At 46.8% G+C, this 20,721-nt stretch overlaps 1 protein-coding gene across 3 annotated transcripts in view; it reads left to right on the forward strand.

Moving 5' to 3' along the window:
- Positions 1–20,721, forward strand: part of LOC147108617 (nuclear factor of activated T-cells, cytoplasmic 2-like) — a 184,110-nt gene that overhangs the window by 93,280 nt on the left and 70,109 nt on the right. For all 3 annotated transcript variants that reach the window (XM_086005303.1, XM_086005304.1, XM_086005305.1), the window contains exon 9: positions 9,464–10,312. In XM_086005303.1, the coding sequence (XP_085861429.1) occupies positions 9,464–10,312 (849 nt within the window). The remainder of the gene's footprint in view (positions 1–9,463; positions 10,313–20,721) is intronic.

The raw sequence follows: 20,721 nt of genomic DNA on the forward strand, positions 1-20,721 counted from the left end.
AACCACCTCCATGGCCGTAGCCCTCCTCTCCTCTACCGTAGCCAGCCTTACCACGGAGGCAGCAATCATTTCCACGTAGGTAGCCATCCTTTCCATGTTGATGCGTTCATGCGCCAATGACTCCACAAAGGCTCTGCTCATGTTCGCAATGGACTCCTCCATTCGCTCCACACTCGTAGCGACCCTAGAGACAAAACCTGCCAGAGACTCCTGCATCTGTGCCTGGAGTTCCATCACCTCTGATCTTACAGATGGACCCAGAGGCAGAGGGTCGACAGGCAGCTGAGCCGAGCTGGCAGAGTCCTGCGCCGTCCGACAAGGACTCTCCACTGCTGTCCCTGTCTCCACAATCTGCTGATGCTCACTTGTGAGCTGTGATACACCAGCTGACAACTCTACTCTATGTCCCGAAGGTCCCACCGAGGTGTGAGTGTCTGCGCTGGTGCTGGGTGCGCTTATTTCTGATGACGCTGCGCCCTTAGAGGTTGCAGATTCCTCTGAGGAGTCTGGCTGCTCAGGCTCTTCCTCCTGCACACTGGGGACAGGGGCTCTCGATGGTCCTGTGGGGGAGTCAAGGAAAACGTTAGAGATGTGATGCCAAGGTTACATGCACATTGCATTTTGCAGATGACCATAAGTCCATATGATGTAGCTTCAGAATCATTATCAGCGACTCATGCAATGCCAATGAGAGAGATGGAAAACTATTCTGTCACCAGCTTGCGGGGATGCTCCTGCTTGTCCTTCCCCAATGTCCACATCTCGGTCAGCCCCGGCAATCTCCAGAACGCCTCCCTCCCAGGGGGTGAGCTGGGCTAATGAGGGCGGCCCTCCTCCTGTCCTGGCTCGCTCTCTCCTGTTGTGAGCTCTCTTTTCCTGCAATGAGGGAGACAAGTGGAGGTTGAGTGAGAATGAAGGAGTGAGTGCAGAGATTGCATAGCATAGATACTTAGAAGGAGACAAAAATGGAGTGAGGTTGCAATACCAAGGGCCCTCCCTCTGTGTTGTCAATTGTGTTCAAAGCATCAGAGTGAGAGGGAGTGTGAGGGCTGCATGGTGGCATAGTTCTGTGAATGTGAGCATAGAGAGAGAGGGAATGGGTAAGGGTGCATGGATGTGAGTGTCATAGAGTCATAGAGTTTTACAGCACAGAAAGAGGCCCTTCGGCCCATCGTGTCTGCGCCGCCCATCCATCCCTGTCCAGTCTAATCCCATTTTCCAGCATTTGGTCCATAGCCCTGTATGCAATGGCATTTCAAGTGCTCATCCAAATGCTTCTTGAATGTTGTGAGGGTTCCTGCCTCCACCACCCTTTCAGGCATTGAGTTCCACATTCCAACCACCCTCTGGGTGAAAAAGTTCCTCCTCAAATCCCCTCTAAATCTCCTGCCCCTTACCCTGAATCTATGCCCCCTTGTTATTGACCCCCCCACTAAGGGGAAAAGTTCCTCTTTATCTACCCTATCTATGCCCCTCATTATTTTGTACACCTCAATCAGGTCCCCCCTCAGCCTTCTCTGCTCCAAGGAAAACAACTCCAGCCTGTCCAGCCTCTCTTCATAGCTGAGGCGCTCCATCCCAGGTAACATCCTGGTGAATCTTCTCTGCACCCTCTCCAAAGCAATCACATCCTTCCTATAGTGAGGCGACCAGAACTGCACACAGTACTCCAGCTGTGGCCTCACCAGCGTTTTGTACAGCTCCATCATAACCTCCCTGCTCTTATATTCTATGCCTCGGCTAATGAAGGCAAGTATCCCATATGCCTTTTTAACCACCTTATCTACCTGCTCCGCTGCCTTCAGGGATCTATGTACATGTACACCAAGGTCCCTCTGACCCTCTGTACTTCCTAGGGTCCTACCACTCATTGTGTATTCCCTTGCCTTATTTGTCCGTCCAAAATGCATCACCTCGCACTTTTCAGGGTTAAATTCCATTTGCCACTTTTCCGCCCATCTGACCAACCCGTTTATATCGTCCTGTAGCCGGAGGCTTTCCTCCTCGCAATTTACCACCCCACCAATTTTCGTGTCATCTGCGAACTTACTGATCATACCTTTTACATTCTCATCCAAATCATTTATGTAGATCACGAACAACAAGGGACCCAGCACCGATCCCTGAGGTACCCCACTGGACACAGGCTTCCAGTCACAAAAGCAACCTTCGACCATCACCCTCTGCCTCCTGCCACTCAGCCAGTTTAGGATCCAACGCACCAAGGCACCCTGGATCCCATGGGCTCTTACCTTCTTGACCAGTCTCCTATGCGGGACTTTGTCAAAAGCTTTACTGAAGTCCATGTAAACCACATCCACAGCATTTCCCTCATCCACCCCACTAGTCACCCCCTCGAAAAATTCGATCAGATTTGTTAGACATGATTTACCCTTGACAAAGCCATGCTGACTAGTGGGATGTGGAGGAAGAGATTGCTAAAGCTGAGTGCTGGTGAGGAAAGGCAATGGGGATCAGATTGAGGGTGATGGAAACATTATACAGTACTTACTTTTCCAGTGTGAAGAAGGTCATGGAATCTTTTCCTGCACCGCAACCACGTTCTTCATGTGAGCCCCAAGCAGTTGACTTGGCCTGCCACCTCTAGCCACACAGCCTTGGTCTGGCTGGGAGGCCTCTTCCTCCCTGAAGAAGGGAACAGGACCTCCCTGTGGGCCCTAGCACCATCCAATAATGCCTGTAATGAAGCCTCATCAAACTTGGGCGCAGATCTGGCCCTCCCGCTGGCCGTTGCTCCTGCAGGCTCCTGTGCCATCTTAATGGTGAAGTTTGGGAGCCTGCAGAGGAAGCAAGGCTTGCTGTGGACCTTAAGAGCAGCAGCAATGATGATGTCATATTCTGTGACTTTCTGACTGGAAATACTCAATTGCCAACGCTTCCCACACGCTGGAAATCAATTGGCCAATTGTCTTAAATTTGTATCAATCTCACAGACACATTTACAATCGTGTCGGAATCACTAAATTCGGGGAAACCGCCAATTCCCCGCACCTGAACTAAAATCGACCCCATTATGTTAGTGTTAGACATTTGCATGTTCATCTATTGTTCAATAAAGTAATTCGTTGGTTAATGTCTGAAATGAGGTCTGATGTTGAGATGCGCAACCGCTTTTTGAAGATACGAGAAGGATCCTGTGGAGGCACAGCAATTTAGTGGTTTTATGCTTCTTATCCTGGACTTGTTATCAGAAACATACCCATTTATCAGGACCAGTGAAAGTACATTAGAAACCGTAAGCAGCTAAGATTCACTTATGAGAGTGATCTGAAATACAGAAGCTGAAGTACCTAAGTAAGAAAGGCAGAGAAGGTCCTAAAACATTTTTGAAATGTTAGCACAATTAGCAATAGCTTTCCTGATGTGTGTCTCATTGAAGGGAATGCAATAGGGCAGTCTGAGATTAACAATGGAATACCATTGACTATTCTGGCACAGACACGATGGGCCGAATGGCCTCCTTCCGTGCTGTAAATTTCTATGATTCTATGCTGCTATTTATATCATGAATTTGAAGACATGTTTACATTAAAAATAAATATTTTTCATTGATCTTGAAAAGGAATATTCTAAACTTTGAAGTTCTTTAATTGCACAATAGTCATGTGAATTAATACAGTCAGATGAGAAATCCCTTAAGCAGTGCTCTAGGTGAAAGATTTGGGCCTAGAAATTCGATGGTGCCACGCCTGTTTTTCAGAGACTAAACCGGCACCTCCACTATGGTGGGCAGGAATTGCACGCTCATTATGAGCCAGAAGTGTGCTGCCCGCCAAACTAGGCATCCAGGGCTCGTGCCTGAAACAGGAATTAGGCCCTATGCAAACACCTGTTTAAGGCCCTCAGTACACAATTGGGTTGCCCTGAACATAGGTGGTGCCTGGCTGGCTGCCCTCAGGGAAACTAGGTCCGCATGCAGCCTAACCAGCGGTCCTTAAAGGGATTTCTGCAGGCCGCCAACATAAAGGTACGTTTTTTAAAAATGCGTACCTGAATGTGGAACTGGGAGGTGCAGGAGTGTTCCACCCGGCTCTATATTAAAACCCACAGGCTACTGCCGGCCACAGTGCAAACCGTCTCCCAGTCCCCCCTCTCCCCCGCCCCCTTCCCAATCACCTTCTGTAAAGTCTGTGGGTTGTGCAGTTAATTACGACACAGACTTCAGGAGTAACATACAACAGGACTTTACTATTCGAAGGTCAGGGTGAACCTGCCCTATAAATCATGCCACAGCACTTATATACCGGTGTGGTCACCGTCGGTATTACCGTATACAGAAGCCAAACAAGTAGTGCCACACCTAAAATAGTTCTCTTAAAGGTGAACGGTTACATACAATAGTCTCTTAAAGGTAGACGGTTACATACACTACAATCCTCCCTTTTTAGCTTACAACATACGTATTCCCCATTAAACATAACATATATTCAACTTCATGTAAAACAATTTACAGATATAGTCTCTGCGGAAAACAGTTCACAGGTTCAGTCTCTGTGGGAACAGTTCACAGATTCAGTCTCTGGTCTTGACTCGGTCCGAACAACATCTCTGTGGTGTAGCCGGTTCACATTGCTAGCGTGACTCATCCAATAGTCTTTCCCTTGATGTAACAGCTTGAACTTCCGTCCTGCTGAACCAGCAGTGCTGACTTTTACAAACAGCTGGACTGCCTTAGTAATTTTTCCCTACTTTCCCATTAGAAGTGATAATGATTTAGATGGTTATCATCTTCGGCTTCGTCTTTTCCTTTTTTGCTTCTTGGAGACTCTCGGGGCTCCCTTCTCAGCTGCCAGCTGTAGCGCCACCATCTCCCTATGTTCCTTAGACTTTAAGTGCTTCATCCTGATTTCTGCACTTTGGGAGTTTTCATCACAAGCTGGGCAGACCAAGTCCTCGTAATATTCCGTGTCACTCAACAGGTCATGGTAATATTCGGTGTCATCCTGAGCTAGTCTAGCGAGAGGGCCTGCTACTTCTTCCTTACCCAACTGGATGTTAGCCGACTGTTGTTCCCTCCCTAGACATCTTTCCTGAAGGGACTTCTTCATGCATTCATAGTCATCCCGCTCTTCCTGGGTTTCCTGCAAATCCTTCACTAAGGACCTCATTTGTGATTTCAATACCTCCCCTTCCATCGGGGATTGATTGATCGGGCTATTCAATCCTTCTACTGGAGCAGCTGTTTCAACATTCTGTTGTTCACATAGACGTGATTCAGCGTACTTTTGGCATCCCAGTAAAATCTGTGTTGCAACCTCAGCTATTTCCATAACTTTTGAGAGCTCCGAACTCCTTCCCTCTGAAGATTGAAGCTCGTGTTCAGATTGTTCCCATTGCAGAGTCTTATCCCTCAGCATATGAAGGAGTTGGCTGACCGTTAACTCTTCCACGGGAACACTGTGGATCAGAGTCTTCTCCATTTCATCCACCTTTTCCTCCAATGCTTTCACCTTCTTTTCCTCTTGTACTTTGGCTTTCAGCGCTCGGAGAAGTTGCGCCTTGATGCTCTCTAGCTCATGTTCAGGGGCCATTCTTACAGTCTCTGTGTTTCTTACAGTTTCCTTTTCTTCCACTGAAAGGATTCCCAGTTGAATCTGTTCTTCAAGTTGTTGAACCTCGGTCATTGCCGCCTCATATTTGTCTTGGGTTTCCTTCAATATTTTTATGAGTTCTTGGACATCTTGTCTTTCATGTTCTGCCATGTCTTTCACCTCTAATTTCTCATCTATGGATGGAACTTCTACCGATGAGTCTGTCTTGGCCTTGAGCTCATCAAGAATTTCCTGCAGCCTTTGGACTTCTTGCTCATGTTCAACCTTTAGTTGCTCATATGCTTCTACTGAAACTAGCTTTTCGGAGGTTGCCGAGTTAACCCCCTCCAGAATTATAGCCTGGGCCTGTTCATACTGTTCTTTCAACTTCTCACACTCTGCTTGTAAGGAGTCGTAGAGAAGAACTGGAATAAAATCCTGGCTTCCTGAAGATTCCTCTTCATTTGCTTCTTTCGCAATTTTCTGTTGGAGTTCAGCCAAGGCTGCTATGCTATCTGCCTCTCGAAGTCTCACTGCCATCAAATCTTCTTTATTCTTGCAGTCTATCTCAGCCATTTTCCCTTTACTTTCATTTAACTGAGTGAGTAGTCCCTTATTCTGGGCTGAGAGATATTGCACCTTCTCCTGTAGACCATTGCACTCCTTCTCTGCTCGACATAGCTGGTTACTGCTGATTTGGTTCTGTGTTTCAAGTTCCAACATCCTTTGCTTAGCTTCTTTCAGTTTCGCCCCTATAAGCTCCTCTTGCAACATGGCCACATTATTCTCATCAGGTAAAGAAGCGTTTCTCTTTACTATGTCCAAGATTTTTTTCTGCATCTCTTTAAGTGCACATTGCGATTCAGCTTCTCTTAACCTTGCCTGCACTAGCTCCGTCTCCAATTGCAGGACAAAATCCTCAGTGTAGCGTGGTTTGCCTTTATGCTGTCTCTCTAGATCATGCAAATATTCTAACTCCTGAACATCATAAGGGAGATGTGATCGGTAATTGGTCACGATGGCTCTATGGTCGCTCTCTGCTTGAGCCAGCAGGTTCTGTTGTCTTTCCAGACTCTCCCATTCGGTGTCATAGAACTTTTTCATTGTTTTCATCTCTTGTACGAGACGGTAACTCAATTGTTCTAATTGTTGTCGTACTTTGAGATAACGTTGAGTTCGAGCCCGGTGTTCCTCCGTAATGCATATGTCTGTAACTTGAACAGACTCAGAATTCTCTGTCTTTATACACGCCATCGTTTTTCCAACCTTAGTCAGTGAGTTCATGTTAACCTTGTTTTTCATACTTGGGCTGGACTTATCGTCTTCCGGCTCAGAGTCTGAGCTGCTTGTCTGCACCGAGTCCTCACTCGTCATTGCTTGTAGGTAGTGCCATTCCATGTCTATTTTCTTGATCCACTCCCGTCCTAGAAGTGGTGGTCCTCCCTCAGGTAGTACGTATAAGTTCATTCTTGGGTGTTCTTTACCCCTATCTCTCACCTTGACTCTTATCTTTCCCATGGGGTATACTTTATGCCCCGTGTATGTCTGCAATACGAACTTGGTATCTCTTAAGGGTATATGTGAGAATAGCCTGTGGTAATACCTTCGATTTATGACTGATACAGCTGATCCAGTGTCCAACTCCATTTTCACTTGGACTCCAGCTATTTTTAGCATGACCCAGATAGTTTGTAGGTCAGCTTCCTTACTCACATTATGAATTCTCAGACTACCCAGCTCCTGGCCGTTTGGGTCTGAGTCTGAATTCTGTTCGTCTGAACTCTTCTCAGCCACCTTGTGTACCTTGTTGTACTTTTCCTGTGATGGCTTCCTTTGGTTGTTGGTCTTCTTCCCTGACCGGCATACCTTAGCGATGTGACCCAGTTTGCCACATTTCCTACATTCCTGGTTCTTAAACCAGCATTGGTTCTGATCGTGTGTTGTCTTCCCACAGCGATAGCATTTTGTTATACTCGAGGTAATTTGGTCCACACCGAGTGCCGCTGCCTTTAGCTGCATTTCCGCAGTTCCTTTCTCTGCGGCTTCGTGCGATGCTGCTATAAGGACAGCCCTGTCAAGTGTAAGGTCGTTCTCTTCGAGTAGTCGCTTTTGCGTCCCTTCCTTGGACAGTCCGCATACGAACTTGTCTCGCAATGCCTCTGTCAGATTCCCTTCAAACTGGCAGTATTTCGCTAGTCTACGCAGTTCGACCAAGTATTCCGCGTTGCTTTCGTCTTTCCGTTGCGTTCTCGCATAGAATTTGAATCGTTCAGCCAACATCAACGGTGTGGGGTTCAAGTGATCCTTCAGAACAGCCACTATCTCATCGAAAGTCTGATCCGCCGGTTTAGCTGGTGATAGTAGATGCTTCAAGAGCCCGTATGTCTTTGCGCCCATCGAGTTTAGCAAGGTTATAGCTTTGTCGTCTTCTTCTATTTTGTTGGCCTCACAATAGATCTCAATGCGTCCCAGTCTTCTATCTCCGAATTAAAATCGTTGATGTTACCACGCTTAGGCATCTTCCTCTCTTTGGGAACAACACAAGTATTTCTTTAAATTATTATTTCTTTTTTTTTCTAAGATGGCGGTTTTCCCGCGAAAATGGCGGTTTCCCGCTCTTATCTTCTCTCCCCGCCCACTTCAATGGCGGTTTCCCGCTTCTGTCTTCTTCCCCGCCTAATGGCGGCTTCCCGCGTTTCTTCCCTGGCGGGAGGGGTACACTTTCCCCCACGGGCGACGGCCGCTGGCTTTCAGGTTCACAGCCTGCGCGTCGGCTTCAAGGCTTTCCCTTTTTTTTTTATTTATTGGCAGGGCGACCGGCTCTGGGTACCCCGTTGACGGCGAACAGGTTCAGCCGCTGGGCTGGCTCTCGCACAGTTCCCCTTGCTCGGCTCTGTCTCTCTCCCGCTCGCTCGGCTCTACCGGCGCTGGGTACACCCCGTTGACGGAGGACAGTTCAGCCGCTGGACTGGCTCTCGCACAGTTCCCCTTGCTCGGCTCTGCCTCTCCCGCTCGCTCGGACCTCAATCGTGCCTCCCAGCCCTCTCGCAGTCCGGTGCTTCTCTCCCCGGCTGCGGCTGAGTTTCTCTCTTCCCGCGCCTACGCTCCCGGTCGCAGCGCTTCGTGGCTTCGGTCACCGCCCGGCTTTTCCCGCCGGTCGCGGTCTCTCACGACGCCGTTGGACCCGACTCTTTTTTTGTCCGGCTCCTTTTCCCCCTCGACCGTGGTCGAGTGCCCAGCCCTTATCCTCCGGCTATTCTTTTCACTTTCCCTTACTCACAGTCACCGTGGCAGAAGGGACAGTCAGTGCCTGTTGCTGATGGAAATTTTTGTCGCTAAAGTCTTCCTCCTTTCTATTGCTGCAGCCTTGAGTTTTCTCCCAGCCGAATGACGAGGGCGGTTGCCTCTTTTCGACGCTCTTTCGTTGCTTGAAAATATTGTTGCCGCAGGGTACGATCGGACTCGTCGCCACTGTAAAGTCTGTGGGTTGTGCAGTTAATTACGACACAGGCTTCAGGAGTAACATACAACAGGACTTTACTATTCGAAGGTCAGGGTGAATCTGCCCTATAAATCATGCCACAGCACTTATATACCGGTGTGGTCACCGTCGGTATTACCGTATACAGAAGCCAAACAAGTAGTGCCACACCTAAAATAGTTCTCTTAAAGGTGAACGGTTACATACAATAGTCTCTTAAAGGTAGACGGTTACATACACTACACCTTCCTTCCCCTTTAAACACTTACCTGCACAGACCAACACAAACAAATTTCTAGGCCTTGATCTTTTAAAGATCCAAATATTAAATAGCTTAAATAATTTGTATTGTGACTACATATTGCTTAGTAGCTGTAAATCTGTTAATGCAAACTGAAACTAAATATGTTTATTATGTAATTTATTTCAGTGCCTATCATTAAAACAGAGCCTACTGATGAGTGTGAAGACACCATATTCCGCAATGCTGTACATCATGGAAGCATGTCTCAGTTTTATTATGCACAGCAGGTCATGACCCCTGTAATGGTCACTAACCCCACTTCCTGCCTTGGGGGAAGCATGGCTTCCTGTCGTTCTGGATTCTCTCCACATGATTCTAAGTACCAACAGCAGAATCCAACAGGAGTTGTCTATCAGAGATCCAAAGGTGGCAGTCCTAATCATCTTGGCTATCAACCATCTGCAGTGATGGTGCCATCAATTCCCATAATTCAAGATGCTCACAGGTCAGTGTTGGTGCATGCTGGGTCACCTGCCCAGCCTCCTATGATACACCACTCTCCAACTAATCAGTCTTCTACCATAATTCATCATTCCCCAAACAACCATGAGTCTTCTTCCATGATCCACAATTCTCCAACCAATCATCAGTCATCTATGATGCAACACTCCCCAACCCATCAGCAGTTATCTTCTATGATTCACTGCTCACCAACTAACCAGCAGTTGAGGTACAGCAGCCACCAGGATTACCAGCATCAGGTGTATTCAGAGAATGATACCCACGTGCCTATTGTGCGGTCCACTACACCACAAGCAGGACATCATGTGCAAAAAAATAGCCCAAATCAGTATCCAGCCGTGATTCAGCAACAGCAGCAAACACCCAATGCAATCCAGAAGGTTTCCAAAAATGGCCCCTCACCAAGTCAGCTTGTCTCATTGATACTGGATCAACAGGAGAAGGAAACTACAGGTACCGGAGTCACAGTGAAGCAGGAACCACAGAACCTGGACCAGGCATATCTGGATGATGGTAAGAACCAATTCTTGTATTAAAGACATTGGTGCAACTAAAGTACAAGAATCTTTTCAAAATATAAGTCAGATTTTTTCTTAAATACCAACATTTTGAGTATCACAAGTCATGTCCTTTTAGTATCATGCTTAAAACAAAATCCTGTTCAGGTATCTCTTGTGATTTTGTGCTTGTAAAGATGAGGGATGACAGTATGACAGGGCTAGAAAACTGACTTCCCCCTCTGCTGCTTTTTGCTTATTGACAGCATCAACTTCTTCCAGTAAAGATATGAAAGGATTAAATGCAATGTACAGCTCTCCCTATGCAGCTCTAAAAATGTACTTCAAGTCTTAATCACAGAAAAGTACCTCCTCCACACTGTTCGGTCACATTTCATTACCCACACCAACTTTCCTTATAATTGAAATTATCCTAATAGCAACAAATGACAGCAATTTATTTTACTGTGGATTTGTATTCACTAAGAAAGGATTGAGACTGCCTAAATTAATTTCACTTTGGAATTAATCCCCAGCAGAAAAAGACTGCTTGTATCTGTCTCAGTTAGATTCAGAGCCATGAATGTGGGGATGGAAGTACATAGGGCAAAATATTCCCCTTTCTGTCATGCTAGTACAATTTTCACGGTATAAAATGTGTCAGTTCCATCACAGGGTTGTGCTTGCCAATTTAATGATTCATGTCTTACTTATATTTACTTTATCCACAACCAATTTGGGACTTTGCACAAGATTAACATGAAACTTGAAGGTAAGTAAACAGTTGGTTTGTTATTTTATCCCGAGTTTTCTAATTTGAATGGAATTAACTGGAGAATTATTTTGGACCTCAACATAGTGTAGACAGCCAGCATGTGGGGAACATTCAATGGTAGGTGATTATGATCTCAACCATGCCCTTGCTCTCAGAACTCATTGGTAGCTTCCTATACCTGCCACTGGAGGCAAATAATCAGCTGTACTCCCTCTGGATGTTCTTACTTGAGTTCCCACAATTGGCATTTGTGTACAGGGAGCAAACTGGGGCCTGTGTTCTAACCCAGTGTGTTACCTTGCAATCTGAGCATCACATTTCTAGCTGATGTTTGTGTTTAGTTTTTGATAGCCTCTAAAACACAAACACGTGCAGTTTTATTAGGTACATGAAGCTCATGGAAGGATCTGAAAACATGAAGTATGAGAGCTGGACGATCTGCTTATAACACAGTTCAAAGGTAGCAGGAAAAAGATCTGGTTCACGTCCAAAACTTCTACTGGAAAGTTTTAGAAATCCTAAAAGATTCCATGTGGTATGTTTGTAATCTCTCCAGAATAAGTAGCTGACATTAAAAAAGGTCAATTACATTAGTTCATATTTGCAAAATGGATCAATCACAATTTGTTAACTTTGTACCAGGTATTCCCTCAAAGTGCATGTATTTCTTACATTTAAATGGTTATCAGTTAAAGTCCTATTTATTTTGGGGGAATTGCTTTCAGTGTATTTGCACATGTGTGGATGTCAGGTGAGGACAGGATTCGGCTTGGCTACGAAGCCCTCAGTGATTGAATAGTCTCCAGACACTTTGTGTCAAATCTCATTAACTTCTACCTGTGAACCTTTAGAGAAAAGCTGACCTGCAATTTTGAGCAGATGGGTCTTTCATGGGAGTCAATGTACTGTACTCAGCTGCAGGCAGACACCTTTATCCTCAACAAACACGTCTACCAGGAATAATGGAGATCATTTTAAATCTTAGATTCCTGGAGGCTATTCAGCAGCCACATTTCCTAAATGCCATGCTTTGCCAAAAAAATGGGATCACTCATCCAAGGAATCAATTGAGGATCCAGTTTGGTATCTGATGATGAAAACCTTACTGAATTAATTTTGCTGCTGAATGGATTCACTTTAGCTACTCATAGCTGAACTCACCCACTCTCATGAATTATCAGTCTATTCAGACCCACGTTCGCCCTCTATTAGAATGTTCTTGTTTGTAGGTAGGAATATGATAATAAGCCTGACTGGTGTGATACATCAGGGCCTAAATTACATTCATTCTTCTTTTATATTACTTGCACCATTTCCAATGGAAATAGCTCAGTAATTGTTCTGGTTTCTCTTGTGCCAAATTGGACCCATTAATACTGTAGATTGGATTTGGCACAACAGAGAACTCTGCATGCGCAACATTTACACACTTGCTGTCAGTGCAAACTCACAAGGGCAATGTTTTGCTCATTCAGTTTCTCTATCAATTGTCACCCATCCCCTCATCCACTGAAGGCATTGAATCCTTGAGGCCTGCACTTCCACCAGCTCCAGGAGCCTAGATGACCATTATTTATGCTTAAGCCTTGGTGTCAGGAAACAAATTGATCAATGGAGGCAATATATCAACCCTAATTGTGTTCTCACCTAACGTTCACACGTACATTTTTAGCAGGGATGAGTGGACAGTAATTAGGAGAAGGAACCCTTGCTGATTTTTCCCTCCCATCCCAATTGTACCATTAGTGCTGCCCTTGCTAAAACCAACTAACTCAGCACAAAGCGGAGATTGAGCCTGGCACCTTTGTGCCCTGTATAACTCACCTAATCCCTGGATAACAGAAGAGCCCTCAAATGCAATCTTAATGCTCCTGTACTTGTGTAAACCTCCACAATCAGATCCCAGAATTGCAGGCCCAATCTAGATCTTTCCAACACACGGGGGAATTTTCACATGAAAAAACGGGTGGGTTGGAGGGTGGGGGGGGAGTAAAAGTTGCAAAAATCTAAAATCCTGACCCCAGCATGCCCACTTTCACATTTAACTCAGGTGGGACGGGGGGGGGTTGCGGGCAGCCAACGCACTGTCAGGAGGCGGGTTGGCATTTTAAATATTCCCAGAAATTCGGGTCGGAGGCTTCCCACGGGTGCAAGCCCCCGACCTGCACTTACCTTGTGCGCTGGCCGTTGAGCTGTGGGCCCCCGTGGAATTGCGATCCTGGGCCTCCTCCAACTGCCGGCGCGCAGTGCTTGCGTATCCCAGGGGCGCAGTTAGTTCGATGTGTCCCCTGGGATCACGTGGGCCATGGAGAGCCAATGGTAGCAGGGAATGCTTCATTCATAAGTTTGACAGGAAGAACTGTCAAACCTATAAATACGATAAGCCCCAAAACATCACTAAAACTTCAAATAAATTTGAAAAAATCACATTTTTAAAATAACTATAAATTACATGAAATAACTATTTTAAACAATAATTTAAATTTTTGAAAAAATTAATTACATTTTCTAACGGGGCTAAAAATAAACTTACCTTCAAAGTATTTAAAAATAATAAACCTGTGGAAAAAATATTTTAATTTTAATTAATTCACCACTTACCTTGTTAAAAGCAGGCCTTGCGACTACTTTTTACATGTCTAACTCTGGAGACTTACCTTCCCAGAGAAACCTGGAAAAAAAACGTAAGTTCAATGCGCACGCGCTGCCTCTCCCACGCACGTGTTCCACCACTTAACCCCTTTTTTCAGGGGAACGGAAGTGCCAGTTTCCCGCGCATGCGCAGTGCATGCACGAAACCGGCACTTTCGCTGGGCCTACGCGTGAGTACCCCGTGCGTACTCACGCGTTGGGACCCGAATTTCTGGGCCAATATACTGAGGCCTGAAGCCTCTGCTTTAACCTGCTGTGCAGGTTTAACTTCAGGCGGCGGGGGATCCCGGGGCTCGGGATTCCTGGTAGCTGCAGCGAGGTGAGAACAGACCCGGGGAGCAATCCTTGTGGGCCGGGATGAGCAGGAATGCTTCCTTCCAGCCCCTAAGCTCACCCACCAATAGCCCCCACCCCTCTCACCCCAGGTCAGGGATCGGACCCCCCCCCCCGCCCCCGGATCAATCTCGCTCCCTGGGATCGATTCGTTCTCACCCACCGCAGCCTCCCCCCCCCCCCCCCCCCAGGGTCGGGAATTGAACCCCCGGGCTTGGAAATCCCCCCCCATGACACTGCACTTACCCGTTGCTGCGGCATCCTGGTCAGCCAGTGTTCTCCGCCCGACTGGAAGCCAGCCCGTCAATCAGGCTGGCTTATGGGCGGTGAACCTGCCCATTACATCACACGCAAGCTGTGGAGTTAAAACTCCACAGCGTGCCAGGAAGGGTTTCCCGCAGTTTACCGGGTCCCACCGCCCCGTGCAGGTGGGAAACGGGAAAATCCCTGCCACTATTTTTGTTTGCACTAGTAGCTGTTACCATGAGAGATAGGGACTCAAATACCATTCTGGGAGGACGTCACTGCTTCTGCAGTATCAGTGGGTTAGATTTTGCACAAAAACAACAACCTGAATTACCAGCCAGCACGGCCAGAATAGTTGAGTCTAGAAGTGACAAAAGCATGGACAAGGGTTTCAGCAGCAGCTGGACTGAGGTAGGGGCGGGTTGTAATGATCAGTAACCTGTCATTCTAGAATGGTACTCTAGGTGGAGCTGTATGTAGGAGCTGTATGTATATAAGAGTGGACTACCCACGATGCACTAGGCTACCCACAAGGCAGTAGTCAAGATGGATGCTGTAGAAGTCCACATGGCATGAATAAAGTGACTAGCTAGAAGCTAGCTGTTCATAATGAAAACGACTAGTTATTAATGAACATAACATGGAACCAGAAGTGGTAAAATCTGCTGAATATTGTGAAACGCGACATGGAGGCTTTGAAGCCACCGGAGGGTTTGAAACTCACGGGGAATGTCGACTGCAATTGGCGGACTTTCAAACAACAATTCAAACTCTACATTGCTGCCATCGGAATCAGTACAATGCCAGATGCAAGGAAAATAGCGTTGCTGCTCACAGTTGCAGGCCCGCAGGCGATAGAGGTATTTAATACATTTGTATTTAATCAAGAGGAGGACAGAGAAAAACTGGACGATGTGCTAAAGAAATTTGATACACATTGTTCTCCCAAAAAGAATGAAACCTATGAGAGGTACGTGTTCCGTTCATGGACACAGCAGCAAAATGAGACTTTTGATAGCTTTGTGACCGATCTGAAACTGAAAGCACAGACATGTAATTTCTCTGAACTGAAATCATCCATGATTCGTGACCAGATTGTGTTTGGTATTCATGATAAAAAGGTCAGGAAATGTCTGTTGAGAGAAACCGAACTAACATTGGAAAATGCTGTGAAAATATGCCAAGCCAGTGAGCTAGCTCAAAAGCACGCGAAGACTTTCAGTGAAAATAATAATAATGCGATTGTAGTAAGTGATCGTGCTGCTGTCGGTGCTGTGTCCTACAAAGGAAAGAAACGTGGGCAGAACAGAAATGAAAAGCAATCGGAGGAAGGAATTTTTAATTGTAAACGCTGTGGTTACAAACACCAGTCACGACAATGCCCAGCATTTGGAAAAATGTGCACAAAATGTCATGGAAAGAATCACTTTGCCAAACAATGCTTTTCAAAAGTAAAAACTAAGAAAGGGCAATGAGTTAATGTGATTGAGGACACTGATTTAAGTGAGACATTTTCTGTAGGAATGGTGTCATGTGACAATATCAAAAAGGATACAGAAAATGTGCAGCCCTCAGGAATGGACAATGCTGAACATAAAGTTAATGCAGTAAAAGAGGACAAATGGATAATGTCACTGCAGGTAAATGGAGCATTAGTTACATTGAAACTAGACACTGGGGCAAAAACAAACTTAATCAGTATGAGTGACATTAAAAACATGAAAGAAAAGCCCAAAATACAGAAAAAGTCAGTACTACTGAAGAACTATAATGGACAGAAAATAGATAGCTTAGGTGTATGCAGACTTAATGTGACAGTCAAAGACAAAGTGCATCATCTCATGTTTTCTGTTGTGGCTGAAGGACTTGATTCACTATTAGGTGACAAAGCTTGTGAGGACTTAGAACTGGTCAAGAGAGTCTACCGTATAAACTGTGCCATAAGCAGACCAGGTGACTCGATGGATTCTGTAGTGAATAATTTCCAGGATGTGTTCAAAGGATTTGGAGTTCTACCATTCACTTACAAGATCCAGCTACAGGAGGATGCTCAGCCAGTGGTACATGCTCCACAGAGAGTTCCAGCACCCCTGCGTGACCGGCTCAAGAAAGAACTGGACAGAATGACCACACTAGGAGTCATCAGGAAAGTCAAAGAGCCAACAGACTGGGTTAACTCCATGGTATGTGTAAAGAAAAAGAACAATGATCTAAGAATATGCATGGATCCAAAGGACTTAAATGCAAACAATAAAACGTGAACACTACCAGATTCCCAAGCGAGATGAAATCACCAGTGAAATGTCAGGTGCCAGATACTTCACAAAGCTCGATGCCTCACAAGGATTTTGGCAACTAAAACTGGATGAAGAAAGCACCAAATACTGTACCTTCAACACACCATTTGGTAGGTATTGTTTCCTCAGAATGCCTTTCGGGATAATATCTGCATCTGAAATCTTTCATAGAGCGATGGAACACATAATTGAAGGTCTGGAAGGAGTTTGGGTCTATGTTGATGACATCATCATCTGGGGCTCCACACTGAAAGAACACAATGAGAGACTGACTAAAGTGCTACAGAGCATACGCCAGAATGGACTGAAGCTCAACAAAGCCAAGTGTCAGTTTGGCGTCCAGGAAGTCACTTTCCTAGGAGATAATCTATCTGGTAAAGGAATAGAGCCAGATATGGAAAAAGTAAATGCCATACTCAACATGCCCCGACCCACTGACAAAAAAGGAGTGCTACGCATCATGGGGATGATAAACTTCATTGGAAAGTTCATTCCTAACTTGTCAGCCAAGACAGCCTGTCTGCGAGACCTGCTACATAAAACAAATGAGTTTGCATGGACAGAAAGACATGAACAAGAGCGGATGAACCTCAAAACAGTGCTGACAACCACACCTGTACTCACCTTCTTTGACCCAACAAAGAGAATTAAAGTGTCAATGGATGTATCAAAAGATGGCCTAGGCACAGTCTTGCTACAAGCAGAGGGTGAAGATTGGAAGCCTGTTGCCTATGCCTCCAGGTCTATGACTGATACTGAGTGTCGATACGCCCAGATTGAAAAGGAATGTCTAGGCTTGGTAGTTGGACTAGAAAAGTTTCATGGCTACATATATGGACTTCCCACCTTCACAGTTGAGACAGACCACAGCCCACTGGTTGCCATCATAAAAAAAAATCTGAATGAGATGTCTCCAAGGATACAACGACTCATGATGAAGCTGCAAAGATATGACTTTGAACTGATCTACACACCAGGCAAATACATAGTGCTAGCAGATGCACTACCCCGAGCACCCACAATGAGTCATGTGAGCTCTACTGAGGAAGACGTGGATGTTCATGTGAGTATGGTCACTGCTGCGCTGCCCGTGTCAGACACAAAATCAAAGCAAATAGCAGAAGAAACAGTAAAAGATACAGTGTTATAAACAGTAATAGAGAACATTCATCATGGTTGGCCAAAAGGTTCCTGTCCAAAATACTTTCACATCAGGTCAGAGTTGAGTGTCGTAAGTGGACTATTACTAAAACAGAACAGAATAGTCATTCCACAGGCTCTACGTCAAGACATGCTCAAAAGGATTCATGAGGGACACCTCAGAATTGAAAAATGCAAAAGGAGGGCAAGAGACACTGTTTATTGGCCTGGCATAAATAAGGACATTGAGAACATGATAGGCGAATGTGAGACATATCAGAAACACCAAAACAAACAAGCAAAGGAACCAATGATAGTAGCTGACTTACCAACAGCACCATGGCAAAAGGTTGGCATGGCCATTTTTCATTTGAATGGTAAAGACTATCTAATAGTGATTGACTACTATTCTAACTATCCTGAGATGGCACTGCTCTCAAGCACCACAGCAAGCAGTGTCATAATGCATGTGAAATCCATCTTCGCCAGACATGGAATTCCCAGGATTGCTGTTAGCGACAATGGTCCGTGCTTCAACTGTAAGGAGTGGTGACAGTTTGCAGCACATTATGACTTTCAACACATCACATCCAGTCCTTTGTATGCTCAGTCGAATGGTAAGGCAGAAAAAGGCGTTCAAGTTCTCAAACAGCTACTGAAGAAAGCGACAGAAAGCAAGTCTGATCCTTATCTCGCCCTGCTGAGCTACTGAGCCTCACCTTTAGACTCTGGTTCTTCACCTGCTGAACTCCTAATGGGTCGCAAGTTGCGTACCACGCTACCCTGCTGTGCAAAAGAAAAGCAGAGTAAGGAACTGAGACAGAGACTTCAACTGTTAAAGCTGAAACAGAAATCATACTATGACAAGTCATCCAAAACCCTAAGGGCTAGATTTTCAGTTGCTTGCGCCAGCAGTTAGCGCCTTAAGAGAAGTGATTTCCGGGCGCTATGCGTGTAGCGCCCGGGCGCAGCGCAGTTTGCGCCTCGCCCCAAATTAAGTTGCCCGTTAGCGCCGGCGCAAAGTTTAGCGCCCGCCCGGATGCGCGCGCAGAAAATGACGTCACATCCTCGTGCAACGCCCTTTGGCCGCCCCGATTGCAAACTTCAGTCGGACCGCCCCATTGTGCGGCGGGCGGCCGGAGCGTTTGGAAAAAGGAACGCAACACAACCAGCGCGGGCCCCGGGGGGCGCTAATTAAAGGGAACGTCCTCTCCAGTATAAAGGCCATCCTTTTTTCAGAAAACAGTCTTGTGCAACGCATTTCTGGAGACACAACAAGGAGGATAGCTAACTGGTTTCAAGCAGCAAGAGGCAGGTATTTTTGGACTCAGGCAACAGCGCTGCAAGTGGCCATTTGGAAATTAGAGTGTTTGCCAGGATTTGATGGGGGTTGCATGGGGTGCCAACGCGGAGCTGCAGCTCCATGTCCGTAGGGCTCGCAGACGCATTGTGAGAGGGGCAGCCCTGGCTAGAGGCAGAGGGGGCTACAGGCGTCGGCCACGTAGGCCTTACCCAGTCAGGCTATACCGCCAGCAGCGCTCCTACCTAAACATGAGTGCCGCGCGATGTGTTAAAAGGCTCCGATTCCGAAAGGGGGTGATTGCAGAGATCTGCCACCTGCTTCGCCGAGATCTGCGGCCAAAGCTCAGGTGCAGGACGTCTCTGTCGGTGGAAGTGAAGGTGACGGTGGCATTGAACTTCTATGCCACCGGCTCCTTCCAATACGCTGCTGGGGACATAGCAAACATCTCCCAGTACGGCGCGCATCGCTGCATCCGCCAGGTGACCGAAGCACTGTTCAGAAGGAGAAGCCAATTCATCTCCTTCCCCATGGCCCTGGAGAGCCAGCATCAGCGCGCATTGGGATTTTCCAGACTCGGGGAATTCCCCTTGGTGCAGGGCGCCATTGACTGTACGCATGTGGCTTTGCGGGCCCCTCTGGAGCATGGCGAGCAGTATCGCAACAGGAAGGGCTACCATTCTCTGAATGTGCAGCTGGTCTGTGACCACAAGCAGCGCATCATGGCAGTCAATGCCAGCTTCCCAGGCAGCAGCCACGATGCCTTTATCCTGCGGCAGAGTACTGTGCATGACATGTTCCAGGCACAGCCTCCCCCAAGAGGATGGCTACTCGGGGACAAAGGCTATCCTTTGTGCACCTGGCTCATGACCCCGCTCCGCGCGCCCAGGACCGCTGCTGAAGAGGCCTACAACGAGAGCCATCAAACCACCCGCAACATCATCGAGCTAACTATTGGGGTCCTCAAGCAGCGGTTCCGCTGCCTTGATCGCTCCGGAGGAGCTCTCCAGTATTCGCCGGACCGGGTCTCCCAATTTGTGGTGGTTTGCTGCATGCTACACAACCTGGCTATCCGCAGGACTCAGGCACTGCCACCTGACGTTGGACCAGCACCTCAGGAGGAGGAGCAGGAGGAGCATGAGGAGGAGGAGGAGGAGGAGCAGGAGTACGTTCCCAGGAGGGAGCGACCAGGGCCAAGGGCCGCACGACGCCACCTTATTACACGGTACTTCTAAGCCCCCTGTCAGGGAATGGCCAGGGGCCATGAGGGAAGATGAATGCAGCCGCTCCGCAAGCCCTCAGCCGGCGAAGCCAACAAACACTAAGAAGAACAACCATGGAGACTGCATGAATAAAGATAATTTTTTATTAAACAAAAATGAAAAGCCCTTCCCACATGAATCCCCAAAAACAATAAACGGGCCCCACAAAAAGCCCAACAAACGACTCACTCCCACAAACTGGGGAGGAGCCACTCCACCTTTATTGAAACCGGGCCTCAACGTCGGCCTAACGCAAAAAAAAAGCCCTCCAAAAGCACAACCATGGGCAAAATAAAGATGGCCACCGCCATATTAAAGGAAAGCTGGCCACACCCTCTACTGAGTGGCCCGCGAGGGCGAGACCTTGGCCAGCATTTTGCCTCCCCTGCCCTGCCTGCTGCTCCTTCGCAAGCTCTGCCC

This window comes from Somniosus microcephalus, chromosome 13 (assembly GCF_052327205.1).
Source record: "Somniosus microcephalus isolate GS21.2 chromosome 13, FLI_Smic_1.0, whole genome shotgun sequence".
Lineage (NCBI taxonomy): Eukaryota > Metazoa > Chordata > Chondrichthyes > Squaliformes > Somniosidae > Somniosus > Somniosus microcephalus.